Source organism: Zalophus californianus, chromosome X, assembly GCF_009762305.2.
Source record: "Zalophus californianus isolate mZalCal1 chromosome X, mZalCal1.pri.v2, whole genome shotgun sequence".
NCBI lineage: Eukaryota > Metazoa > Chordata > Mammalia > Carnivora > Otariidae > Zalophus > Zalophus californianus.
In genome coordinates, this window is record NC_045612.1 from 47,841,934 (window position 1) to 47,865,691 (window position 23,758).

The 23,758-nt window shown below is 42.4% G+C and overlaps 1 protein-coding gene across 5 annotated transcripts in view; it reads left to right on the forward strand.

The window, feature by feature from the left end:
• Positions 1–296: 296 nt before the first annotated feature.
• The window catches only part of TRMT2B (tRNA methyltransferase 2 homolog B), a 52,489-nt gene continuing 29,027 nt past the window's right edge, over positions 297–23,758 (forward strand). For 3 of the 5 annotated variants that reach the window (XM_027608205.2, XM_027608204.2, XM_027608203.2), the window contains exons 1-6: positions 297–532; positions 6,819–7,078; positions 7,776–7,830; positions 11,003–11,137; positions 11,975–12,074; positions 13,084–13,154. In XM_027608205.2, the coding sequence (XP_027464006.1) occupies positions 6,858–7,078; positions 7,776–7,830; positions 11,003–11,137; positions 11,975–12,074; positions 13,084–13,154 (582 nt within the window). In that variant the 5' untranslated portion in view covers positions 297–532; positions 6,819–6,857. Of the gene's footprint in view, positions 533–932; positions 1,099–6,818; positions 7,079–7,775; positions 7,831–11,002; positions 11,138–11,974; positions 12,075–13,083; positions 13,155–23,758 lie in introns of all 5 variants that reach the window. The other 2 variants (XM_027608206.2, XM_027608207.2) reach the window with 2 other exon arrangements.

Consider the following 23,758-nt stretch of genomic DNA (forward strand, 5'->3'; position numbering starts at 1 on the left):
TACAAAAAGTTGCGATTTGAAGAAACCACCCTACCCTTCATCTCCCAATCTTCCAAGCCATCATGGATCTGAGCCTATAATTTTGGTTGAGTTAAATCGCAAGCACCCCTGCGATGGGTAGCGCTATTCACGCTGTAGTTCAAATTTCTTCGTGATTTTTGAGGTTTATCCAGGTCCGCCAATGGGACCGGGAGAAGAGCAGGCGGTGGGCGGGGTCGCTAGGAGGGAAGGAGTGGGGACCTTGGGGAGAAGCCTTGGGGCGGGGAGGGGAGGGGGCAATAGGGCGTTGAGTGATTTGGAGGAAGCTGTCTAGAGAAGCGCCCGGTTAGGGTAGGGAGGAGAGCTCCCCGAAACTGGCTGTCCGGGGCAGGCCCGGCTGACCCGCGCCTGGGAGGAGCCCCGCGTCCCGTCGCGCCTGCCCCGGCCTGGCTGCGTGTGCGTCGGGAGTCGAGCCGCCGTGCGCACCAGGAAGTGACTCGCCCCAGCGGCAGAGATCCAGGCCGGCCGCTGGCTTTTTCGTTGGCCGCCTCAGGTTTGTAAGAGGGTTTATTGGTTGCAAAGGTATGGGGGGGGGGGTACGTGGAGAGCTCGGAAAGCCCGACTGAACCCGTACTGAAGAGAAAACTGCTTAGCGAGCCAGTCCGCCTGCGTGGCGGGGAATTGAGGAGGCCGGCGGAGGTGGGGGACGCGCGGACCTGACCTATGTTGGCTGTGCAAGGTTGCGGCCAGCCCTGCGTCCGCCCGTGCTGTGACCTCAGCCCTCCCTTGGCCCAAGTTCAGTGATAGTCTTTCCCACAGACACGGTGGATAGAACTTGCCCGGAGAAGAGGGGGATGGAGGGGCTGGTGAGGGGCTCTGGTGGGGGAAGGACCTGATGGAGCGTGCATTGCAGCGAGGACTCAGCAATACACCTTTATGTCCATCTTCTCTAGCCAAGAACCGTGTGTGGGGCCAGGCCAGCTGAAGGAAGGATGAACAGAGAGTGTAAGCAGGACCCTTGTCTGGGGGTTAACATTTTGCTCCAAGAAGCTCTTTGGCCCCACATGGATCAGACCTACCACATAGTCTCAGATTGGAATCTCTGAGCATTTCAGGCAGGTTAGTTATTCCAGCCCTAGAGATTTAGCCTTCCTTCCTATCTAGCAGCTCTGGACCCTGAGTCCCTTTCCGATTAATTCCTATAGGAGAAACTGAGCGGATGTCACACACTTTTTTTTTTTTAACCGAAGCATTTATTTTAAAACAGGAAAACCTCTGAAAAGAAACTAGTCTTTTCTGTGGGCAGTTGCCCCCTCTGACATCAAGAAACAAAGAAACATAATTCACTTTGGTATTATTATGCTGCCTTGAAAAATATATTTCACTTCAGAAATTACTAAATATGATGAAAGGGTCTTTACCAGGAGCGGTGACCGGTTGGCAATAGTGGGGTCCTATTTTAGACCAAACCTGATAATTTGGAGGAAGAAACCTAGATGCACAAGAGCCTACTGCTGGGATACAGGGCAAGTAGAACACAGTCCTGGTGGCATTCACCAGTGAGAGGACCCACACACTCAAAAAAAGTCTGAATGTTGTGGGGTACAGATAGTTGTCTTCAGCCCTCAGCTCCCCTGTCCCTCCTCTGCCAACGCCTAAATGGGCCTGCAGCACACCCTCCCCCTGCAGTCTGCCCCCATTCTGCCCATTCCTTATTTTTTGTCTCCTACCTCTTCACTCATTTCCTCTCTCTGGCTTTTGCTTTTCTTCATATCAAATACGTACTTCTGTCTCACTTTAGAAAAATGTTTATCACAGATCACACACTTTTGATAGTATTCATAGGTGGTCCGGGGCAGGCCTTAAGCTCACCACACTCCAGCAGGCACTAATGCAGAATGTTATGAAAGTTCTTTGGTTTGTGTTTTGTTTTATAAGTTTCCCACATAATTTTACTTATCCTAACGGCACTCACAGGCTTTATTACATTTCGCCAGTTTTGCAGGTCAGACACGTCGAGGCATGAAGAAATCAAGTGATGCGCTTCGAATCAGAGCCTAAGGAGGGGCAGTGACACATGTCAAATGCCTACTGTGTTAGGTGCCATCCTGAGCACTTCATATATTTGAGCTCCTTTAATTCTTTTTTTTTTTTTAAGATTTTTCTTTATCAGAGAGAGAGAGAGAGAGTGAGCACAAGCAGGGGGAGTGGCAGGCAGAGGGAGAAGCAGGTTCCCCGCTGAGCAGGGAGCCTGATGCCGGCCTCGATCCCAGGACACTGGGATCATGACCTGAGCCGAAGGCAGACACTTAACCGACTGAGCCACCCGGGCATCCGAGCTTGTTTAATTCTTAGCATAACCTTGAAAGGTACTAGTCCTATTTTTATAGATGATGACGCTGACATTCATAGTGCTTTAAGTAACTTGCCCAAAGTCACATAGCTAGTGAGCAGCAGAGCTGAGATTAGAATATGGCTCCAAAGCCCATGTTCTTAATAACTTGCCTTTTCCTGGGAGTTGTGTAGAGGGTGCTATCTATTAACACCTCAATTTTGAGACAGCTTAAGTATGTTTTGTTAGAAATTTCTGAAGATCCCCTGCAAATGCTTCCATGTTGTGACAGTTATGTTCTTTAGTATTTTGTAAACACACAAAGTGGTATATGGGCTAAATACTATAGCACCCATACCAGCATCCTTTAAGTTACCCAGTGGTCACAGCATACTAATTTCTCAGTAATAAGAGGAAGCCATGGAAGAATCTCTGTTAATAAATCGGTTACATACATTGGAAGCGTGTGTGTGTGTGTGTGTATGTGTGTGTGTATGTATGTGTGCGTGTGTGTGTTCTGAATTAAGGTATGACTTAACATTGGGATGTAATCCAAGGTAGAGGACAAGGGCAAAAAGGTAATTTCACAGCTCATCATTAAGGTGTCCAGCCAAGTCCATTCACGTGTCCTTGGTACCCAAACAGGTTACACAGCAGTGATCAGACATCATAAAGTAAATAGGCACCAACACCGAGTCCTGTGTTGGAGGCAAAGGGATTCCTTCCTCTTTCCAAAGTGAGGCCCTCACCTGTTCTGACTCTTTCAGCTTTTGCCTTATAGTTACTCCTACTTGTCCTCCCCTCCCCCGCCCCATGCTCCCCTTTGTCAATATTGCCACCCCCACCCCACCCAGTCCTGTATTGTCTTTAAGCATCATGACAGTTAACTAAGTTTTCACCAGGTTCTGGGCACTGTGCTCAGAGCTTTACAAACATCAGCTCTATTTAATCTTCTGCTGGGTACTTTTTTTTTTAAACATTTTTTTTAAGATTTTATTTATTTATTTGAGAGAGAGAGAATGAGAGATAGAGAGCACGAGAGGGAAGAGGGTCAGAGGGAGAAGCAGACTCCCTGCCGAGCAGGGAGCCTGATGCGGGACCCGATCCCGGGACTCCAGGATCATGACCCGAGCTGAAGGCAGTTGCTTAACCAACTGAGCCACCCAGGCGCCCTGCTGGGTACTTTTTATTAATTATCCTTTATTTAACTCTTATAACCACTATATGAGGTAGGTACTATTATTATCTCCACTTTACAGATGAAAAAAAAGGAAAGTCATGGGGAATGATTGACTTGCCAAAGGCCACCTAAGTAGTAAGTGGTGGAGTCAGGGGACCACTCAGGTCTGCCTAACTCTAGGGTCTCCATGCCTAAGATCTCAAACCTTCATTTGTCCCTCCTATCTGCCACTTACTCCTTCCTTATTTCACTTCTTTCTTTGGACTCTGACTTACTGGATATGTCGGTGTCTTACCTAAAAGCATCTTCCTTGGCCTCTAAGCTCCATGTTCTCCTGGGTCACCAGCATCTCTTCTTGTTCTCCAGATACTGTCTTTTTCCCAGGTGTAGTCATTGGTCTTTTGCTCTTCTCTTTACTGAAAGCTCCTTTTTTTTAAAAAAAAAAATCTTACCGCTTGTACTTATAGACACTCAACCAAATCTCTAACCCGGACCTCTCTCATGACTCATAGTACTGCTTCTCTACTTGTTAGATGTTTCCATTTGGATATTTTCCTTACCATTGCAAACACATGTCTCAAACATGAATTTGCTTTTTTTTTTTAAGATTTATCTGTTTGAGAGAGAGAGAGAGAGAGAGAGAGAGCATGTGTGAGCAAGGGGAGGGTCAGAGGGACAGAATCTTCAAGCAGTCTCCCCGCTGAGTACAGAGGCCAATGCAGGGCCTGATCCCATGACCCGTGAGACCATGACCTGAACCAAAACCAAGAGTTGGATGCCCAACACAGTGAGCCACCCAGGCGCCCCTGAACTTGCTTTTTTTCCCTCTTTTTAGTTTTTATTTTTTAATTAAATTCTTGATTTAGAACTGATTTAGAATTAGATCAGAATAATAGAATTTTATTAAATTCTTGATATGTTCAATTTAATTAGTTTCAGGGATAGAATTTAGTGATTCATCAGTTGCATATTAAAACCCAGGCTGATTACTTCAAGTGCCCTCCTTAATGCCCATCACCCAATTACCTCTTCCCCCTACCCACCTCCCCTCGAGCAACCCTCAGTTTGTTTCCTAGAGTTAAGCATCTCTTATGGTTTGCCTTGCTCTCTATTTTCATCTTATTTTGTTTTTCCTTCCCTTCTGTTCATCTGTTTTGTTTCTTAAATCCCACATATGAGTGAAATCATATGGTATTTGTCTTTCTCAGACTGACTTATTTCGCTTAGCATAATACCCTCCAATTCCATCCACGTCATTGCAAATGTTAACATTTCATTCTTTTTGATGGCTGAGTAGTATTCTGTTGTATATATACACCACTCTTCTTTATCCATTCATCTGTTGATGGACATCTGGGCTCTTTCCATAGTTTGGCTATTGTGGAACATTGCTGCTCTAAACATTGGGGTGCATGTACCCCTTTGAATCACTATGTTTGTATCCTTTGGCTAAATACCTAGTAGTGCAATTGCTGGGTCATAGGGTAGCTCTATTTTCAAATTTTTGATGAATCTCCATACTGTTTTCCAGTATGGCTGCATCACTTTGCATTTCCACCAATGGTGTAAGAGAGTTCCCCTTTCTCTGCATCCTCGCCAACATCGGTTGTTTCCTGTGTTGTTAATTTTAGCCATTTGGACTGGTGTGAGGTGGTATCTTGTTGTGGTTTTGATTTGTATTTCTCTGATGTGGAGTGCTGTTGAGTGTTTTTTCATGTGTCTGTTGGCCATTAGTATGTCTTCTTTGGAGAAATGTCTGTTCATGTCTTCTGCCCATTTCTTTACTGGATTTTTGGGGTGTTGAGTTTGATAAGTTCTTTATAGATCTTGGATACTAGCCCTTTATCTGATAGGACGTTTGCAAATATCTTTTCCCACTGTGTAGGTTGCCTTTTAGTTTTGTTTACTGTTTCCTTAGCTATGCAAAAGCTTTTTATCTTGGTGATGTCCCAATAGTTCATTTTCGCTTTTGTTTGTCTTGCCTTTGGAGACGTGTCTAGCAAGAAGTTGCTGCGGCCAAGGTCAAAGAGGTTGCTGCCTGTGTTCTCCTCTAGGATTTTGATGGATTCCTGTCTCACATTTAGGTCTTTCATCCATTTTGAGTTTATTTTTGTGTATGGTGTAAGAAAGTGGTCCAGTTTCATTCTTTTGCATGTGGCTGCCCAATTTTCCCATCATCTGTTGAAGAGACTGTCTTATTTTATTTTATTTTATTTTATTTATTCATTTGAGAGAGAGAGAGAGAGAGAGAGAGCAAGAGCATGAACAAGAGGGAGGGTCAGAGGGAGAGGGAGAAGCAGGTTCCCTGCTGAGCAGGGAGCCTGATGCGGGGCTCTATCCCAGGACCCTGGGATCATGACCTGAGCCGAAGGCAGATGCTTAACCAACTGAGCCACCCAGGCCCCTCTTGCTGTATCAGTTCTAGCAATTTTTTGGTAGAGTCTTTTGGGTTTTCTACATAGAGTATCATGTTGTCTGGTAAGAGTGACAGTTTGACTACTTCTTTGCTGCTTTGGATGCCTTTTATTTCTTTTTGTTGTCTGATTGCCGAGGCTAGGACTTCTAGTACTATGTTGAACAGCAGTCGTGAGAGTGGACATCCCTGTGGTTGAACTTGCTTTTCATTAACCTCCCTATTTCATCTTTATTTCTCTACATAAAGCCTCCATCAGCTCACTGTTGCTTTCATAATAAAGTCCATATTTTATTCAGGCATTAAAGTTCTTCCAGATCTCACTTTGATGTAACTTTTCAACCTCATTTCCTCTGTTCCCCAAAATGAATTACTGTTTTAGCCAGACTGGTCTAGCCATCTGTTTCAGCTCCCTGCCATCCTTTAAGTTCTGGTGCAAGGCTTACCTGCTCTGGGAAGCTTTTCCTGAGCATTTGTCAGGAACTAAGCACATTGTGTTATTTATTGTCATCTTTTTCTGCATCTGCACTTGATGTTCTCAATTAGATTGTAATCTTGTGTGGCACGGTGTCTTGCACATAGTCTAGCACGTACTAAATAGTAGTTGACTGGTTGGTTTTGGGTGGGAGGGTAGAATATAGAGAGGGACTAGCTATAGAAGTGTATCTAGAGTGTTGAACTCTTCCCTGGAGAACAAAGAGTATATTTTCCTCATCTTTTTATTTTGGGAACCTAAGCCAGGACCTGACATGCAGTAATTCAGTTCCATTCAGCAGGCCTGCTTTTACCAAGTGTTGACTCTGTGCCAGGCACTGTGCTCGGTGCTGAGCTTTTGTAAGGGTTTGTAAATGAATGCAGGGGTTTGGGAGTTGTGCTTCTGTTTCCCAACTTCTGTTTGTTCACTTTTCATGCAGGTGTTTCTGTGGTTTGCAGGGATTAAGAGAAGAGTCCCAATGCATAGCCCGAGATGTTTCCTCTCCAGGGTGGGTCTCCTCCCCAAACCAGGATCGCTCCCCTGGTGTGCCACAAAGCCTCCAGGTTGGTCACAGCTCTTTTTGGGCTCAGCATGTGAGGGAAACTTCACCAATGTGATACCCAAGAAGTGTCAAAGAAGACAGAAAAGTCAGAAGAAACCAAGCCATGTTGGACCACTTGATGGTTCCTGGCAGGAAAGGTAAGACCCAGGCGGATATTGTTTCCCATTAGCAAGTCTGAATCTCTGGGTCTCCTAAAATTCTGTATTCCTGATGTAACTAATGTGGCATTGCAAGGGGTCAAGGGGGTGCCTGAGGTAGGATACCCAGGGCAAATTTGAAGACACCTGAAGAATGTTGGTGGAGATGCTTTGTGATGGCATATTCTCCTTGCCTCTAAGTATGTTTTTCACAGAAATGAGATATTAAACTGGGACCTTGTCTCTATAAAGGTCCAGGGCAGGTATGCTGAAAACCAGGAATCCAGAGAGCGATCAGATGGCTTAAAAATGAATAGTCCCGTTGCAGCCATGCAAACACAAATATACCTCATTTTATGCAACAAATGTATTTTCTAAATCAAATTATATTTTAAAAGCATTAGGGAGGTGAGCTATTTAAAGGAACCCAACAGTGAAGCCTTTTGTAATATGATTAATTACCTCCTGATAAATCTGGATTTTTCTTATATTAAGTTTGCCCATCTGTTCTGCTTTGTTAAGTAGACAGCACCAAAATGGGCTCTTCTCCCAGACTGTATCTCCCCAGAGGCATGAGAGTTAGGTTTTCTGAATAAGTAAAATGCCAGAGAAAATGGTGGCAGGAAGTACTTATGCATAGTAGGTGCTCAGTACATATTTATATAATGAATGAAGTGCCTGAACTATTTTTTTTAAGGCTGGCTGATGTTGTGACGCCACTCTGGAGGCTGAGCTATGAGGAACAGCTCAAGGTTGGTACCCAGCTTATGTTTTCACTCCGCAGTTCCATCAGGGGGAATGGTGCCAGACTTGTAGGGAGCTTGACTGGACAGCTCTACCCAGATCCCCCAACAGGTGCTTAAAATCAATATGCTAATGAAAAGCTTTTTTCTTTTGTTTTTTTTTTTAAAGATTTTACTTATTTATTTGAGAGAGAGAGAGCATGAGAAGGGGAGGGTCAGAAGGAGAAGCAGACTCCCTGCTCAGCAGGGAGCCTGATGCGGGACTCAATCCTGGGACTCCAGAATTATGACCTGAGCCAAAGGCAGTCGCTTACCAACTGAGCCACCCAGGTGCCCTGAAAAGTTTTTTTCAAATGTATTTAGTTTTTTATATTAACATATACTGTATTATTAGTTTCAAAGGTAGAATTTAGTGGTTCGATAGTTGCATATAACACCCAGTGCTCATTACATCACATGCCCTCCTTAATGCCCATCATCCAGTTACCCCATCCCCCGCCCCACCTCCCCTCCAGCAACCCTCAGTTTGTTTCCTAGAGTTAAGAGTCTCTTATGGTTTGTCTCCCTCTCTGGTTTTGTTCTAATTTTATTTTTCCTTCCCTTCCCCTCTGTTCATCTGTTTTGTTTCTTAAATCCCACATGTGAGTGAAATCATATGGTATTTGTCTTTCTCTGCCTGACTTATTTCGCTTCGCATAATACCCTCCAGTTTCATCCACATCAGTGCAAATGGCAAGATTTCATTCTTTTTGGTGGCTGAGTAATATGAATCTGAAATTTTAACTTTACACCTGTTACGTCTTCCAAACTCTGGAGACATACTGGGAAATGCCTGTTTCCTTTCTCCCTTGCTTTTTTGTTATTCTCCGTATGTGTGAGTAGCAAGTACTCTTGCTGCTTTATACATAGCTGCACTTTACAACCCAGTAGCCACTATAGCTACATGTGGCTATTTGATTTTAAATACAGTCAATTCTGCTGTAATGCTTGTTTTAAAAACACAAATTTGTTCCAAGGGATTGATAGATTTTTTTTTATTTTTTATTTTTTTAAAGATTTTATTTATTTATTCATGAGAGACAGAGAGAGAGAGGGAGAGAGAGAGAGAGAGAAGCAGAGGGAGAAGCAGGCTCCCAAGGAGCAGGGAGCCCGATGCGGGACTCGATCCCAGGACCCTGGGATCATGACCTGAGCCGAAGGCAGACGCTTAACCATCTGAGCCACCCAGGCACCCGATAGATTTTTTTTTTAAAGATTTATTTATTTATTTGAGAGAGAGAGAATGAGAGAGATAGAGAGCACTCGAGGGAAGAGGGTCAGAGGGAGAAGCTGACTCCCTGTCGAGCGAGGAGCCCGATGTGGAACTCGATCCCGGGACTCCAGGATCATGACCTGAGCCGAAGGCAGTCGCTTAACCAACTGAGCCACCCAGGCGCCCCAAGGGATTGATAGATTAAGGAACAATTTGAACATAATGCAAATTTCACGTTGGCTTAGCAGTGATTTCTTTTTTTTTGTCCACGAGAAACACCAGATGAAAGAAGCAAACTGTACCCAGCAGAACCGTGCTGCATAAGAATGCATAAAATGAACACGCACACATGCTTCAAGCATCTACAGGTTCCCGCAGTTCACTGAGTGTGGTATGAGCCACGCTCATCCACGTCTGCTGCTAGATCTTTCTGTGTGTGACACATAACCCTCCTTTCACCACTTCAGGATCATTCCCAAGTGGACAGCCACTTCCACAAGCAAACTTCAGGTCTTTGTCAGGGTAAAGTGCCATTCTTATTGTAGTATCTATCTATAAATTTCTTAACCTTTTATTTTTTTTAATTTTTAATTTTTTATTATTTTTTTAAGATTTAGTCATTTGAGAGAGAGTGCACAAGCAGCAGGAGGGGCAGGGAGGGGGAAGCAGGCTCCCCACTGGGCAGGCAACCTGATGCAGGACTCGATCCCAGGGCCCTGATGCAGGGCTCAATCCCAGGACCCTGAGACCATGACCCAAGCCGCTTAACCAGCTGAGCCACCCAGGCGCCCCATTTCTTAGCCATTGAATGTGGAAAACTATTACTCTTTTTGTTAGGTTCCTATCCTTTCTATGTGTGATACTATAAAGTTTTGGAATGTTGTGTGCCTAACCCCATTTTTCCCATGAGCCCTGTGATTTTTTTTTTTTAATTTTAATTCCATGGGGCACCTGGGTGGCTCAGTCGGTTAAGCGTCTGCCTTCGGCTCAGGTCATGATCCCTGGGTCCTGGGATTGAGCCCCACATCGAGCTCCCTGCTCCGCGGGAAGCCTGCTTTTCCTTCTCCCACTCCCCCTGCTTGTGTTCTCTCTCGCTGTGTCTCTCTCTGTCAAATAAATAAAATCCTTAACAAAAAAAATAAAATAAATTTTAATTCCAGTATAGTTAACATACAATATTAAATTAGTTTCCAGTGTACATTATAGTGAGTCAACAATTCTAGTTGTTAGTGCTCATCAAGGTAAGTGAACTCTTAATGCCCTGTGATTTCTTTCATGTGATTTTGCGTAGCATTGCGTAGAAATGCGTATGTTCTGATATAGCAGAGGCAACTAACTATATACATTAACTAAAATTAAATGAGATTAAAAATTCGTTCCTGGGGCACCTGGGTGGCTCAGTCGTTAAGTGTCTGCCTTCGGCTCAGGTCATGATGATCGAGCCCCGAGTTGGACTCCCTGCTTGGCGGGAAGCCTGCTTCTCCCTTTCCCACTCCCCCTGCTTGTGTTCCCTCTCTCGCTGTGTCTGTCTCTGTCAAATAAATAAATAAAGTCTTTAAAAAAAATTCCATTCTTCTGTCACATGAGCCTCATTTCAAGTGCTCATTAGCCACATGTGACTAGTGGTTACCATATTATATGGCATATAATACCAACATAAAACATTTCCATTATCACAGCACTGACCTATAGCTTGGGTGTTCAATCTGAAAGACCGGTTAAAATGAAGAGCTTACACAAGAGCTCACTTTTAACCTTTCTCCCAATACCTTCTTAGGTCTATTGCTGTCCCATCATTATGGGTTCCTTATCTGCTAAGACCATGACCCAAGATTCTGTGGGACAACCTTCTCTTTTCCTCTTTGTTTTCCATTTTTCGAGGTGATACTGCATAAGTCTCTTTGTTTAATTACGTATATTCTTTTGTAGGTAAAATTTGAAGCTCAGAAGAGAATTTTACGGAGACTAGAGTCTTACCTCCAAAAACTCAATGGAGTCAATGTGACAACATCTGCACCCAAAGCTGAGGGGCTTTCTTGTCTTCTCCATCCTATTATACCCTCTGTAAGCCACTACTTCCCTATCCTTTATCTACTAAGTCCCCTTAATAGCTAATAATATCAGCCAGTACCTACTGGGCACTTTCTGGAGACCAGGCCCTATGCTAAGTGATTAGCATGCATCATTGTCTAGCACATTGTCTGTGCTAAGTGATTAGCATGCATCATCATTGACTGTTTATAGTCACCCTGAGGGGTAGGTACTATCTTTTACAGATGAAGATGTTGAGGTTCAGAGAGATTAGGTAATTTGCCCAAGGACACACATTTAGAAAGTGCCAGAGCTGAGGTTCACACTCAGGTCTATTTGATGCAAAGCTCACTTTCTCAACCACTACAGTATTACCTCTGTAGAAAGATTTCAGACTTTGGAAGCTGAATGAGGCCTCAGAGAGACAGAATTTAATTTATGGCAGAGGTTGGCAAGCTATGGCCCTTAGGCCGTATCTGTCACCCACCCCTGCTTTTTTGTAAAGTTTTATTGGAACACAGCTGAGCTTGCTTGTTTATGGATTGTCCCTAGCTGCTTTTGCACTGCATGGCAGAGTTAAGTAGTTGTGACAAGGACCATATGACTTGCAAAGCCTAAAATAACTTGTTATCTGGCTCTTTACTGAGAAAGTTCGCTGACCCCTGCTTCATGGCAAGATTGAAACTCCTTTCCACTATGAAGTGCCTGTGGAGTGTCTTGATCTCAGCTATGGACTTTCACAAACGTCATACCTTCCAAGAAAGTGCCATTTATTTGTCCTCATCCAGAGAACATTCTTACGTTCCTTTTATTGCTGTTCTCTTTGGTTTCATTTGTCCTACTGTGCTTCTTCTGCCCCGCCTTCTCTAGCCTGTCATCAATGGCTACCGAAATAAGTCCACCTTCTCTGTGAACCGAGGTCCAGATGGCAATCCGAAGACTGTGGGGTACTACCTGGGAACTTGGAGAGGTCAGTTGAAGGCCATGACTAGTAGAAATAGCAAACCAAGGGCTGAGAGGAGAGGGAAGGTATAGGAACAGTGTCGGGGGGGAGGGATAGAGAGGAGTGGAAAATATGGCAGCCTTGAAGGAGAAGTCTTTGATGCAGAATGTGATCACAAAGTTAATTTTGGGTGCTTTTTGGTGGGTAGTCATTGTCACATAGCACTAGGAATCACAACTTTCACCCTTTCTTCCTCGAAAAGTCATATGCCTGAGCCCCAGTTAGCACTTAGTAAATGTTAATGTTGTTGCCACTGCCCACTCACCATTGTCATCATCATCATCATTTTATGCTCCTTTTCTGTACTGGGAGGAGTCTCTTTATTAGAGAGTCACCTTTTCTATTTCATATCTCCATATCCCTGAAAACTAGACTTTCTGTGATAAATCTGCCTTAAAGTAATTGGTAGAGGAGGTGAGTGGTGGTAAGGGAGTTCACAGTGGTGTATTTCTGAGACTTAATCCCAGTACCCATTCCCAGATTCCATTCCTGAACTTTCCATTTGCCCATTTTCAATAAATCCACTTGAAACACCATCATTTTATATTAGTCACACTGTTTAATACCCATATGCCTTAAACTGCAGTTCATTAGGGCAGGCACTTGGCTTTTTCCCCCCTGTGTGCTGAATTAAATGAGTATATGACGTCAGTGTTCTATTATTCAGTAACAAAAACAAAGCCCATTACATTTTATTTCCTCTTAAAATCTGAACAGAAAGCAGATCTTGTCATATTGGTGCATCTGAGGCATGAGAGAAAATATTGCAGACTAGCTCTATGCTCTATTAAGAATCAGCTTTGAAATGGCTAGACCAGGAAACAGGTTTTCTCTGAAAAATGGCCTTGAGCTTGAATTAGGTACTTCTTCAAATCTGAGTATGCCTCTCTGAAGGAGGGGATTTGAATGGCCAGACATTTCTAAATAACCTTTCATCAAGAAAACCATATAAAGCAAATTCGTTTTCTTTCTTTAGACAGAAGCATAGTCTGTGTACAGTCTAACCATCTGAAAAACATCCCTGAGAAACACAATCAAGTGGCACAGGTAATGAGAAACAAGGGCTGGTTGAAGATAACCCTAGACATTGCAGTTTGTAACAGTAGTGTCCCTGACATTTTAATAATGGAGCGGCCCCTGGTGCTATAGGGGAGGAGGGACTCTGTTCTGAAAGCATACCTTGTAACACAGAGAGAACATTGATGGTGTTTCATTTCAGGGACAGTGGAGAGCAGGAGAGAGAACTTCATCCATTATTGCTCATGTCAGGCATCCAAGGAATTTAACAGGAAGGAAGTATTAGGAAAAAGAGGTACTGGTGAGGGCAGTCTAACAGGTGACAAGTGTCTGAAATATTTGGAAGGCTAGTGTTTTCGGCAGAACAGAACTGAGAAATATCATGGGAGATGTAAGTGGTAAGGCATCTACATCATGAGGTTGGCCTGTAAGACATTTTTATATCCTTCTTTCTTCATGTACCTACTATTTACTGAGTGCCTGCTATGTGTTTGGGCACTGTGCCAGGTGCTGGGGATCCAGTGATGACTCAAATAGGCATGGTACCTGCCCTTGTAGAACTTAAGAAAACAAGTCAAAAGCCTTGCTCATGAGGACTGAACAGCACTCGCAAATGACCGTCTTGTTCCCTGTTAGTTCTTATGAGCACCCACCCTCCTAATGATTTAAGTTCCTGACACTTGGGTGGTGCCTTCTAATAGGACACATCCTGACCTCTAGGATTTCGCTTCTAGGATGCAGCTTCCTTTGTAGAATTGTGCTCCAGAAGTCTTCCTACATGGGCCTCATCAGTTTCTTCTCCCATTCTCTTCAGTAACTTCTCTAAACCCTACATCTCCTCAATTCCCTACCCCATCACTTCTCTTGCCCTTAGCAGATGATTGTACCTCATTCTTCCCTGAAAAGTTAAGGGTATCACATGAGAACTTTCTTAGCTTCTTCTCCTAACATCTACCAATTCCACTGAAATCTTATCCCTCCTTTCCTCCTATTTCAGTGAAAGAGGCGGTTGGTCTTCCAACCTTCCTATCCTTCCTTGAAACACCATGTTGGACTCATCTCCTCCCTCCTTTAGATCCTTGCTTCTTCATTACATACCCTCTTTCTCCTGTTTCTTTTTAAAGATTTTATTTATTTATTTGACAGAGCGAAAGAGCACAAGCAGGGGGAGCAGCAGAGGGAGAGGAAGAAGCAGGCCCCCTTCCGAGCAGGGAGCCTGATGCGGGACTTGATCCCAGGACCCTGGGATCATGACCTGAGCTGAAGGCAGATGCTTAACCATCTGAGCCACCCAGGCGCCCTTTCTCCTGTTTCTGTACCTCCTTCCCTGTGACCCCTATTGGCTCTTTTCTTTAAGTTCATAAACATATTAAATATCTCCCATTAAAAAAAAATCTCATGGTTCTTCTGCCCTTAATACCCCATAGAAATTGATCTTGTCAAAGTCATCAGTGACTCTATTTTGCCAAATCCAATGGAAACTTTCCCTAACTTACTCAACTTTTCTCTGCCTTTGACACCACTTATTTTTCTTATTTCCTTCCTTGAAACATTTTCTTTGTTTGCTTTCTGTGATTCCTTTCTCTGATGGTTTTCCTCCTATCTTGCTGGCCACTTCTAAGTCTTTCCCATTGGATCTCTTTCTCCTCTCCTTTCCTATTATTAAAGTGTTGGTATCCCCCAGGACTCTGTCCTTGGCCTTCTTTTCAAATACATTCATGGGAGATTGCACCCAAGTATAGTTGGTGACTGGAATGACCACCTACAAATTGATAACTCCTAAACTTATATTTGTATTCTGGTTCCCTCTTGAGGTTTAGGAGGTACATTTCTAAAGGGCTATTGAACTTCCTTACTTAACTGGCCTACAGATTCAAATCAGCACTGCCCTAGATCAGGGTTTCTCAGCTTCTGCACTATCGACATTTTGGGTTGGATCATTTTTTGTTGTGTGGAGCTGTTAGGTGCATTATAGGACTTGAGCAGCATCCCTGGCCTCTACCCACTACGTGCCATTAGTCATGACAACCAGAACTGTCTCCAGATGTCTCTTGGGGGGGGGGGCGGCACAGTTGCCTCCAGTTGAGAAACACTGCCCTAAACCAAATTTATCCTCTTTCCGTTCAGAATATGCTTCTTTTTTCTCACCTTAGTAAATGGTAGTACCATGTACTAGAGACATGTCATCCTAGACTCCTCTATCTTAATCCCCACCTTCCTCCTCAGCCACATCTAATCAGTCTCCAAGTCTTGTCAGTTTTCCTTCCTAAAAATACCTTGACTCCCCCTCTTCTATTTCCACCACCATTACCACCACCACCATCACTCAATTCCAAGCTACCATCTTCTTTTGCCTAAACTACTACAATAACCTCCAAACTGGTTTCACTAGTTCCAACCCCTTACCTTGGTTTATTCTCTACACTGCAGCCAGAGGCGTCCTTAAAGTGCAAATAAAATCATACCACAATCTTGCTTAAAATTCTTCAGTAGTTACCCAATAGCTTTTAGAATAAAGCTTAAATTTGTTATCTTTGCACTGACAGATCTTCATGAGAAGGTCCCTAGCCTCATCTTCTGCCACATCCTCACCTGCTTTCCTCTTTCTGTTGGTATGGAACTCAAGTTATCCTACCGAGCTATCTCGCTCCTGCCTGAGGCTGTCCTTTCTCCACAGTGCCCTCACTCTTCTGCCCCTGGCTTCTACTTATGTTCAAAGATTCATTTCAAACATTAGATCCTGTAGAAAACCTTATCTGATGCCTCTGTCTGATTAGGGAGTCCGCATTTCTGTACTCTAGTCTAATCTCCCATTGCTTATCTCCTGTTGTTGCATTTGTTACACCATATTGCATTGTTGTGCATTGATTGGTGCTTCCCACATGAGACTGGGAGGTAGCAGCTGGATATTATTTAATTTTGTAGCCCAGCACTTAGCATAGATTCATACACAGAGTGGTGCTCAGCAAATGTTTGGTGAATGGATACCTCTTTGCAATATTTAACCAAGTTTCTAGCCCTTCCAGCTTCTGTTGGGCAAATTGTTTACCCTCCACATCTACCCAGACGAATTCCTTTTCCCTGCAAAATTTGTGCTGGGACCTAAGATTCAATCCAGTAGGTACTCAAATACAGGCCAGATGCCAACTGTAATAAAAATAATACTTTATGTATAGCCCTAGGTTGTTTTCACTTCTTTAATACCTTCATCTCTCTCCCTGTTCCTGGTAGTGACAGTCCATTCCATTATGATGATAGGATAACCCTAGTTTGCCCTGATTTGAGGTTTAAATATCTACTCTTGAGTCTTGAGTCAAAATATGAATTTTATGGGAGCTGACAGCCAGAGCACCAAGACCTAAGAAGCAGTCTATAAATAAAATACTATCAAACAATACAAGTACATAGTTTTAAAAGTCAAATAGTAGTAATAGGTTAGTAAGGAAAAGTGATGTTTCTCTGTCCTACCCTTCCTTGCTCTTGAGTCTTGCTTTCCAGAAACCACAGCATTTATTTTAGCTATTTCTTCTGGTGTTCTGTATTTCTAAATAGTACATTATTCTGATGTATTTTGCTCTATCCAAGTTACATATTATTTGTTGACTTCCAGTTATGGCATATAAGAATTTCTCTCCCTTACTTTGTCTCTCTTCCCAAACTACCCTTCTTCTATTTTTATAGCACAATTCTTGGTTAAATTAGTATTTAGTGTTTCTATTGTTATGACTACGTAGATATTCATTCCTGAGCCAAGTACATGTACTAAGATTTTATTTTTCTTTATTGTACAAATTTTCCTTTCATTTTACATTGTGAAAAATTGCAAACATATAAAAGTAAAGAATGGTGTGATGAACCCCATATACCCATTCCCCAGCTTCAAAAACTATCAGTATGTGTCCAATCTTATTTTATCTATACTCTTACCCACCCCACATTCCACCAACCCATTTGGATTAGTTTGAGGCAAATTCCAGACATTATATCATATAAAATGTGAAACTTCAGTGTGAGTTCTAAAAGAAAGAACCTAATTTTTTAAACATAACTTCATACCATTATTACATCCAGAAATAAACATTTGTCCCATAATATCAAATATCCAGTAAATATTCAGGTTTGACACTGACGTATCACATAAATGGTTCGAGTTTTGTAGGTGGTTTGTTTAAATCAGGATTCAAACAAGGTATGCACATTGCATTTGATTAACATGTCTCTTCATTCTCTTTTAATTTGTAAGTATCCTTCCCTCTTAATTTTTTTGTCCTTGCAATTTATTTTTTGAAGAAACTGGTTGGTTTTCCTGTGGAAATTCTTATTCTGGATTTTGCTGATTGAATTCTCATGATGTCATTTAATGTTCTTCCTCTGTCCCCTGTATTTCCTATAAACTGGTAGATCTAGATGACTAGATTCAGATTTAACTTGAGGTGAGAATATTTTTAATGTGTATATGTCTGATGGGCTCTTTTTTGGTGATATTAAGATTGAATTGTGAATTCAGTGTCATCAGCCTGATCCACTCATTAAAAAATTTCCTGTCAGGTTTTCACCTAATGGTTTTCGCAGTCATTGGTGATCATTACCTAGTCTATCATGTCTTCATTTATTAGTTAGAATTCTTCTAAAAATAACTTTTTCTTATCAGCTATTTGGTTACCCTGATGTACTGATACAATCAAGACAGGGTAAATCCTTGGTTCTTTCACCTTCTTCAAAAGATGATCAGTTAAATTTGTTTGTTTCAGTATCATGAAATCATGGATTTTTTTTAAAGATTTTATTTATTTGAGAGAGAGAGCAAGAGAGCACAAGCTGGCGGGGGGAAGAACAGAGGGAGAGGGAGAAGCAGACTCCCCACTGAGCAGGGAGCCTGACATGGGTCTCGATCCCAGGACTCTGGGATCATGACCTGAGCCGAAGGCAGACGCTTAATTCACTGAGCCACCCAGGTGCCCCGAAATCATGGATTTTTAACATCCTTGATATGTTTTAGTCCCCTGAATTTACTATTATTTTTTGGTACTCAAATTGTTTTGTTTGTAGCCAGTTGGAACTGCTTTAAGTTGTCTCAGCCCTAGGATGGCCCTAGTAGTTCTGGAATGATAAGGTATTTCTAGCACATCTAGTCTTTTCTGCCTGAGACTGGGAATCAACCATTTCTTCAAGGAATCCTTGTCTCTTTTAGCGGGAAATGGCATTTGGAGGCACGGTATGGGTGCTAGGGGTGCTTACTTATAGTGGGTTGGTAATGCTTCAAGGCCTTTCTAGTGGACAGAGCCAGGGAATATTTTCTTAAAGAGAAAATATTAGTTCAGAGTGATATATTAAAATTAAATTTGGAATGACAGAACTTTTACTGAAATCCTTTAATTTTTATATTTTTATCTTTTGTCTTACAATGAAAATTTGAGTCCTGACATTAACATAATTATTTATTCTATTCTACTATATATATATCCTACTGTATGTATTATAATTTCAGAACATAAGTACCAATATTATTACCAACAACTGATAACTGAAAAGAGCTTAAGATTTATATCCAATTCCTTTTTGTCACATCATTGTGCCACTTAAATACTACCTCTCTTTGTGGTTAAGCCACTAACTTGGAGTGCCTGGGTGGCTTAGTAGGTTAAATATCCCACTCTTGATTTTGGCTCAGGTCATGATCTCACAGTCCTGAGATCAAGCCCCATGTTGGGCTCTGCACTCAGCGCAGAGTCTGCTTGAGATTCTCTCCCTCTCCCTCTGCCCCTTCCCCCTACTTGCACTCTCTCTCTCTTTCTTTCTTTAAATAAATAAAAAAAATTTTTTTAAGACTAACTTGATACTTGATGCACAGGTTCTTTTTTACTTTTTTTATTTTGCTTCCTTTCAAATTTTAGGGATTGAGTTTTTTCATTTTTATTAAATTTTATTTTACAATTTTGTGAAGTATTTACATGGTTCCAAAGTCAAATCTACATAATAAAGGTACCTTTATAGAGGTCTAGCTTTTATCTCTGTCCCTTCTACCCAGTTCCCTCCCTCCTTCTATAAGTAACAAGTTTTGTTTTTGCATATTTTTTTAAAAAAATAAGCTTTTCTTAGCTAAAAGGTAGCTTAATATGGACCCTGTTCTGCACCCATTTTTTTAAACAATTTTTAAAGGTTTTGTTTATTTATTTATTTTAAAGATTTTATTTATATGTCAGAGAGAAAGCACAAGCAGGAGGAGCAGCAGAGGGAGAGGGAGAAGCAGGCTCCCCGCTGAGCAGGGAGCCCAATGCGGGATTCGATCCCAGGACCCTGGGATTGTGACCTGAGCTGAAGGCAGACACTTAACCGACTGAGCGACCCAGGTGTTCCTTTAAGGTTTTATTTTTAAGTAATCTCAATATCCGATGTGGGGCTTGAACTCACAACCCTGAGATCAAGAGTTGTATATTCTATTGACTGAGCCAGCCAGGCGCCCCTGCACCTGACTTTTTTCACATAATATTGCACTTCATTTTTTAAAAAGATTTTATTTTTTTCATTTGAGAGAGAGTGAGGGAGAGAGAGAGCGTGAGAGCGCGAGCGGGGGGAGGGGCAGAGGGAGAGAGAGAAGCAGACTCTCCACTGCTGAGCAGGGAGCCCAATGCAGGGCTCAATTCCAGGACTCTGGGATCATGACCTGAGCCAAAGGCAGATGCTTAACCGACTGAGCCACCCAGGTGCCCCTGCACTTAATTGTTTTTTTTTTTTTTATAGCTGCATAGTCCTATTCGGTGTGATGGATATTTATAACTTTTTATTGGCATGGATAATTACCTCATTTTTCCATTGGTTTAGTTTTCTGTGAACCTATTGCTAATTTTTTTTCTCAAGTGCTCTAAGAGCTCTGTCAAACATTTATCTGCCTTCTCCATATGCTCAACAACTTGAGTTCAGTTTTTTTCCCTGAAGACCTTTTTCTTGGAATCTTCCATCCTAGGCTCTCAGGGTCTTTTGCATGGCTATTATCCCAGGACTCCTTTTGCTACTCTCCTGTCTTCCTTTTTCCTGTCTTTCCTTTCCCATTTGGCTGGAGTACAACCTCCATTAGATTCCTGAGGAAGTGTGCCTAGGAGGTAAAGTTTTAGAGTCTTTTCATGTCTATAAATGTCTTTTCTTTCCTGACATATGACTGAAACTTCTTCTAGATTTCTAGATTTGGGTTTGAATAATTTGCCTTTATAAATTTGAAGATATGGTTTTGTCATCTGGCCACCAGTGTTGTGTGAGTCTAAATGCTACTTTAAGTCCTGATCCTTTGTAGGTAATTTCCTCTTTTTCTCTAGAAGCTTTATCTCTTTATCTCTGAAACTTCATGACCCAGTGGGCCTTTTTTTTTTTCATTCATTGTGGTGGGTACAAATTAGGACTTGCCAATCTGGAAGCTAATACTTTCAGATGTGGGAAAATTTCCTGTATTATTTCTTACCTCCTTTCCCTCATTTTCAATATTTTCCTAATATCTCCTATTATTTGAATTTAGGACCTCATGGATTGAGTCTGTAATCTGCTGCTCATTCCTCTTCTATTTTCTATCTCTGCCCTTTTGTTTTCCTTTCCGTGAAATTTTTTTGATATAAAAGCCAACATCTTAGGGGCGCCTAGGTAGCTCAGTCGGTTAAGCGCCTGCCTTCGGCTCAGGTCATGATCCTAGGGTCCTGGGATTGAACCCCACATTGGGCTCCTTGCTCAGCAGGGAGCCTGCTTCTCTCTCTCCCTCTGTTGCTCCCCCTGCTTGTGTGCTCTCTCTCTCTGTCAAATAAATAAAATCTTAAAAAAGCCAACATCTTTATTGAAATTTTTTGCTATCCTACCTTTAAATTTCAAAAGATTTTTCTTGTTCTCTGATCCTTTTGTATAACATCTTGTTCTTTTTTTTAGTAATATAAAAGTAATGTAGTGTGTGTATGTGTTTGTGTGCGTATGTATTTTTTTCTGTTCTTTGAATCGTCTGTTCCTTCAGGAATTTTTTTCCTGTTTTGGTCATTGTCTTTCACACTGGAGACTTTATTTATTTTTTTAAATTTTTTTTTGAAGATTTTATTTATTTATTTGACAGAGACACAGCGAGAGAGGGGACACAAACAGGGGGAGTGGGTGAGGGAGAAGCAGGCTTCCCGCCGAGCAGGGAGCTCAATGCGGGGCTCGATCCCAGGACCCTGGGCTCATGACCTGAGCCGAAGGCAGACGCTTAACGACTGAGCCACCCAGGCGCCCCCACACTGGAGACTTTAACCAAACAGCTGTTGATACTTGACTGACTATTCATATTTAAGAGTGAGGCCTTAAAAACCTGATTGGCAGTTCAGCTTGAGTGGGTTTGTTGATTCTTGGCTTTACTCCTGGTGGTTATGTAATATGTTTGTCTCAGGTGATCTTTACCCTGGAGCTATTCGGTTTCTTGAGAGAATTATCTCCAAGTTTCCTGCCTGGCTGCTGGCCTTTTAGAATTGAAGAGTGGGAAAGTGGTGGGATTCCTACCGTTTAGAATGCAGGCTTACATGGAATCTTCCTGTTTCCACCCCTCTGTCACTCTTAACAGTGCCTGGTATCTCCAAATTCAGTGCTTTTGTGGGTTCATTTTCTCCTGAGAAAAAGATCTCCAGTCTCTTGCTACAGGAAGATGGATGTTCTTGGTAGGATGAGGATATTTACCAGTTTTGTGTCTAGACTTTCAATTACACCCTCTTTTTAAAAAAGATTTTGTTGGGGCGCCTGGGTGGCTCAGTCGTTAGGCATCTGCCTTCGGCTCAGGTCATGATCCCGGGGTCCTGGGATTGAGCCCCACATCGGGCTCCCTGCTCAGCAGGAGGCCTGCTTCCCCCTCTCCTGCTCCCACTGCTTGTGTTCCTGCTCTCGCTGTGTGTGTGTCTCTCTCTCTGTCAATTAAATAAATAAATAATTAAAAAAAAGATTTTGTTTATTTATTTGAGAGAAATTGAGAGTGCACAGAGGGAGGAGAAGAGGGAGAGGGACAAGCAGACTCCATGCTGAGCACGAAGCCCCATACAGGGCTCCATCTCAGACCCTGAGGTCATGACCTGAGCCGAGATCAGGAGTCTGAGGCTCAACCGATTGAGCCACACAGGCTCCCCCTTGTGCCTTACTGGCACCTTCAGGTTTGAGCCTTCCCAGGGTTGTATGGAGTGGGGCACCTGGGTGGCTCAGTTGGTTAAGTGACTGCCTTCGGCTCAGGTCATGATCCTGGAGTCCCAGGATCGAGTCCCACATCGGGCTCCCTGCTCAGGGGGGAGTCTGCTTCTCCCTCTGACCCTCCCCCCTCTCATGTGCTCTCTCTCTCTCATTCTCTCTCTCTCAAATAAAATCTTTAAAAAAAACTTATATCTCATCAGGTCCCCCTTTATAGGCAATCTGGATGTAGTTTCCTTCATCTTGCTTCAGTTATCACTTCAGTCTGCTTTCCATCTTCTGTGATTTTAGTTTTGCTCTTGTCTATCATTATCTTTGTTCTCCCTTTCATTTATTAATTCAACAAGTGCTATTGAGTACCTACAAGTGCCAGGCACTACTCTTCTTGGTGCTTAGGATGCAATAATGAAGGAAATATCCCTTCCCTTGTAGAACTTACATTTTAGTCAGGGAGATAGATTTTTTAAAAAACATAATAAAGTACTCTGAAACAAATAATGCAATATATGTTAAGAAAAAAAAAGAAGAAGAAGATAGCAGGAGGGGAAGAATGAAGGGGGAGAAATCGGAGGGGGAGACGAACCATGAGAGATGATGGACTCTGAAAAACAAATTGAGGGTTCTAGAGGGGAGGGGGGTGGGGGGATGGGTTAGCCTGGTGATGGGTATTAAAGAGGGCACGTTCTGCGTGGAGCACTGGGTATTATGCACAAACAATGAATCATGGAACACTATATTAAAAACTAATGATGTAATGTATGGTGATTAACATAACAATAAAAATTTTAAAAAGCAGGAAAAAAACCATAATAAAGTAAATTATATGGTATGTTTGAAGGTGATAAGTGTGGCTATGGTCTGAATGTTTGTGTCACCCCAGATATCATATGTTGAAATCCTAACACCCAAGGTGATAGTATTAGGAGGTGGGGCCTTTAGGAGGTGATTAGGTCATGAGGGCAGAGCCCTCATGATTGGGATTAGTGCCCTTATGAAAGAGACCCCAGAGAGCTAGCTTGTCCTTTCCTCCATGGGAAGTTACAAGGAAGAGATGGTTGCCAGGGAGGAAACAGATTTTTGTTAATTTTTTAACTTTTTTAAATTTAAATTAATTAACATATAGTGTAATACTAGTTTCAGAGGTAGAGTTCAGTGATTCATCAGTCTTACATAACACCCAGTGCTCATTACATCAAGTGCCCTCCTTAATGTCCGTCACCCAGTTACCCCATCCCCCTACCCCCCTCCCCTCTAGCAGCCCTCAGTTTGTTTCCTATGATTAAGAGTCTCTTATGGTTTGTCTCCCTCTCTGGTTTCATCTTGTTTCATTTTTTCCTCCTTTTCCCTATGCTCCTCTGTTTTGTTTCTTAAATTCCATATATGAGTGAAATCATATGGTAATTGTCTTTCTCTGATTGACTTATTTCGCTTAGCATAATACCCTCTAGTTCCATCCACAT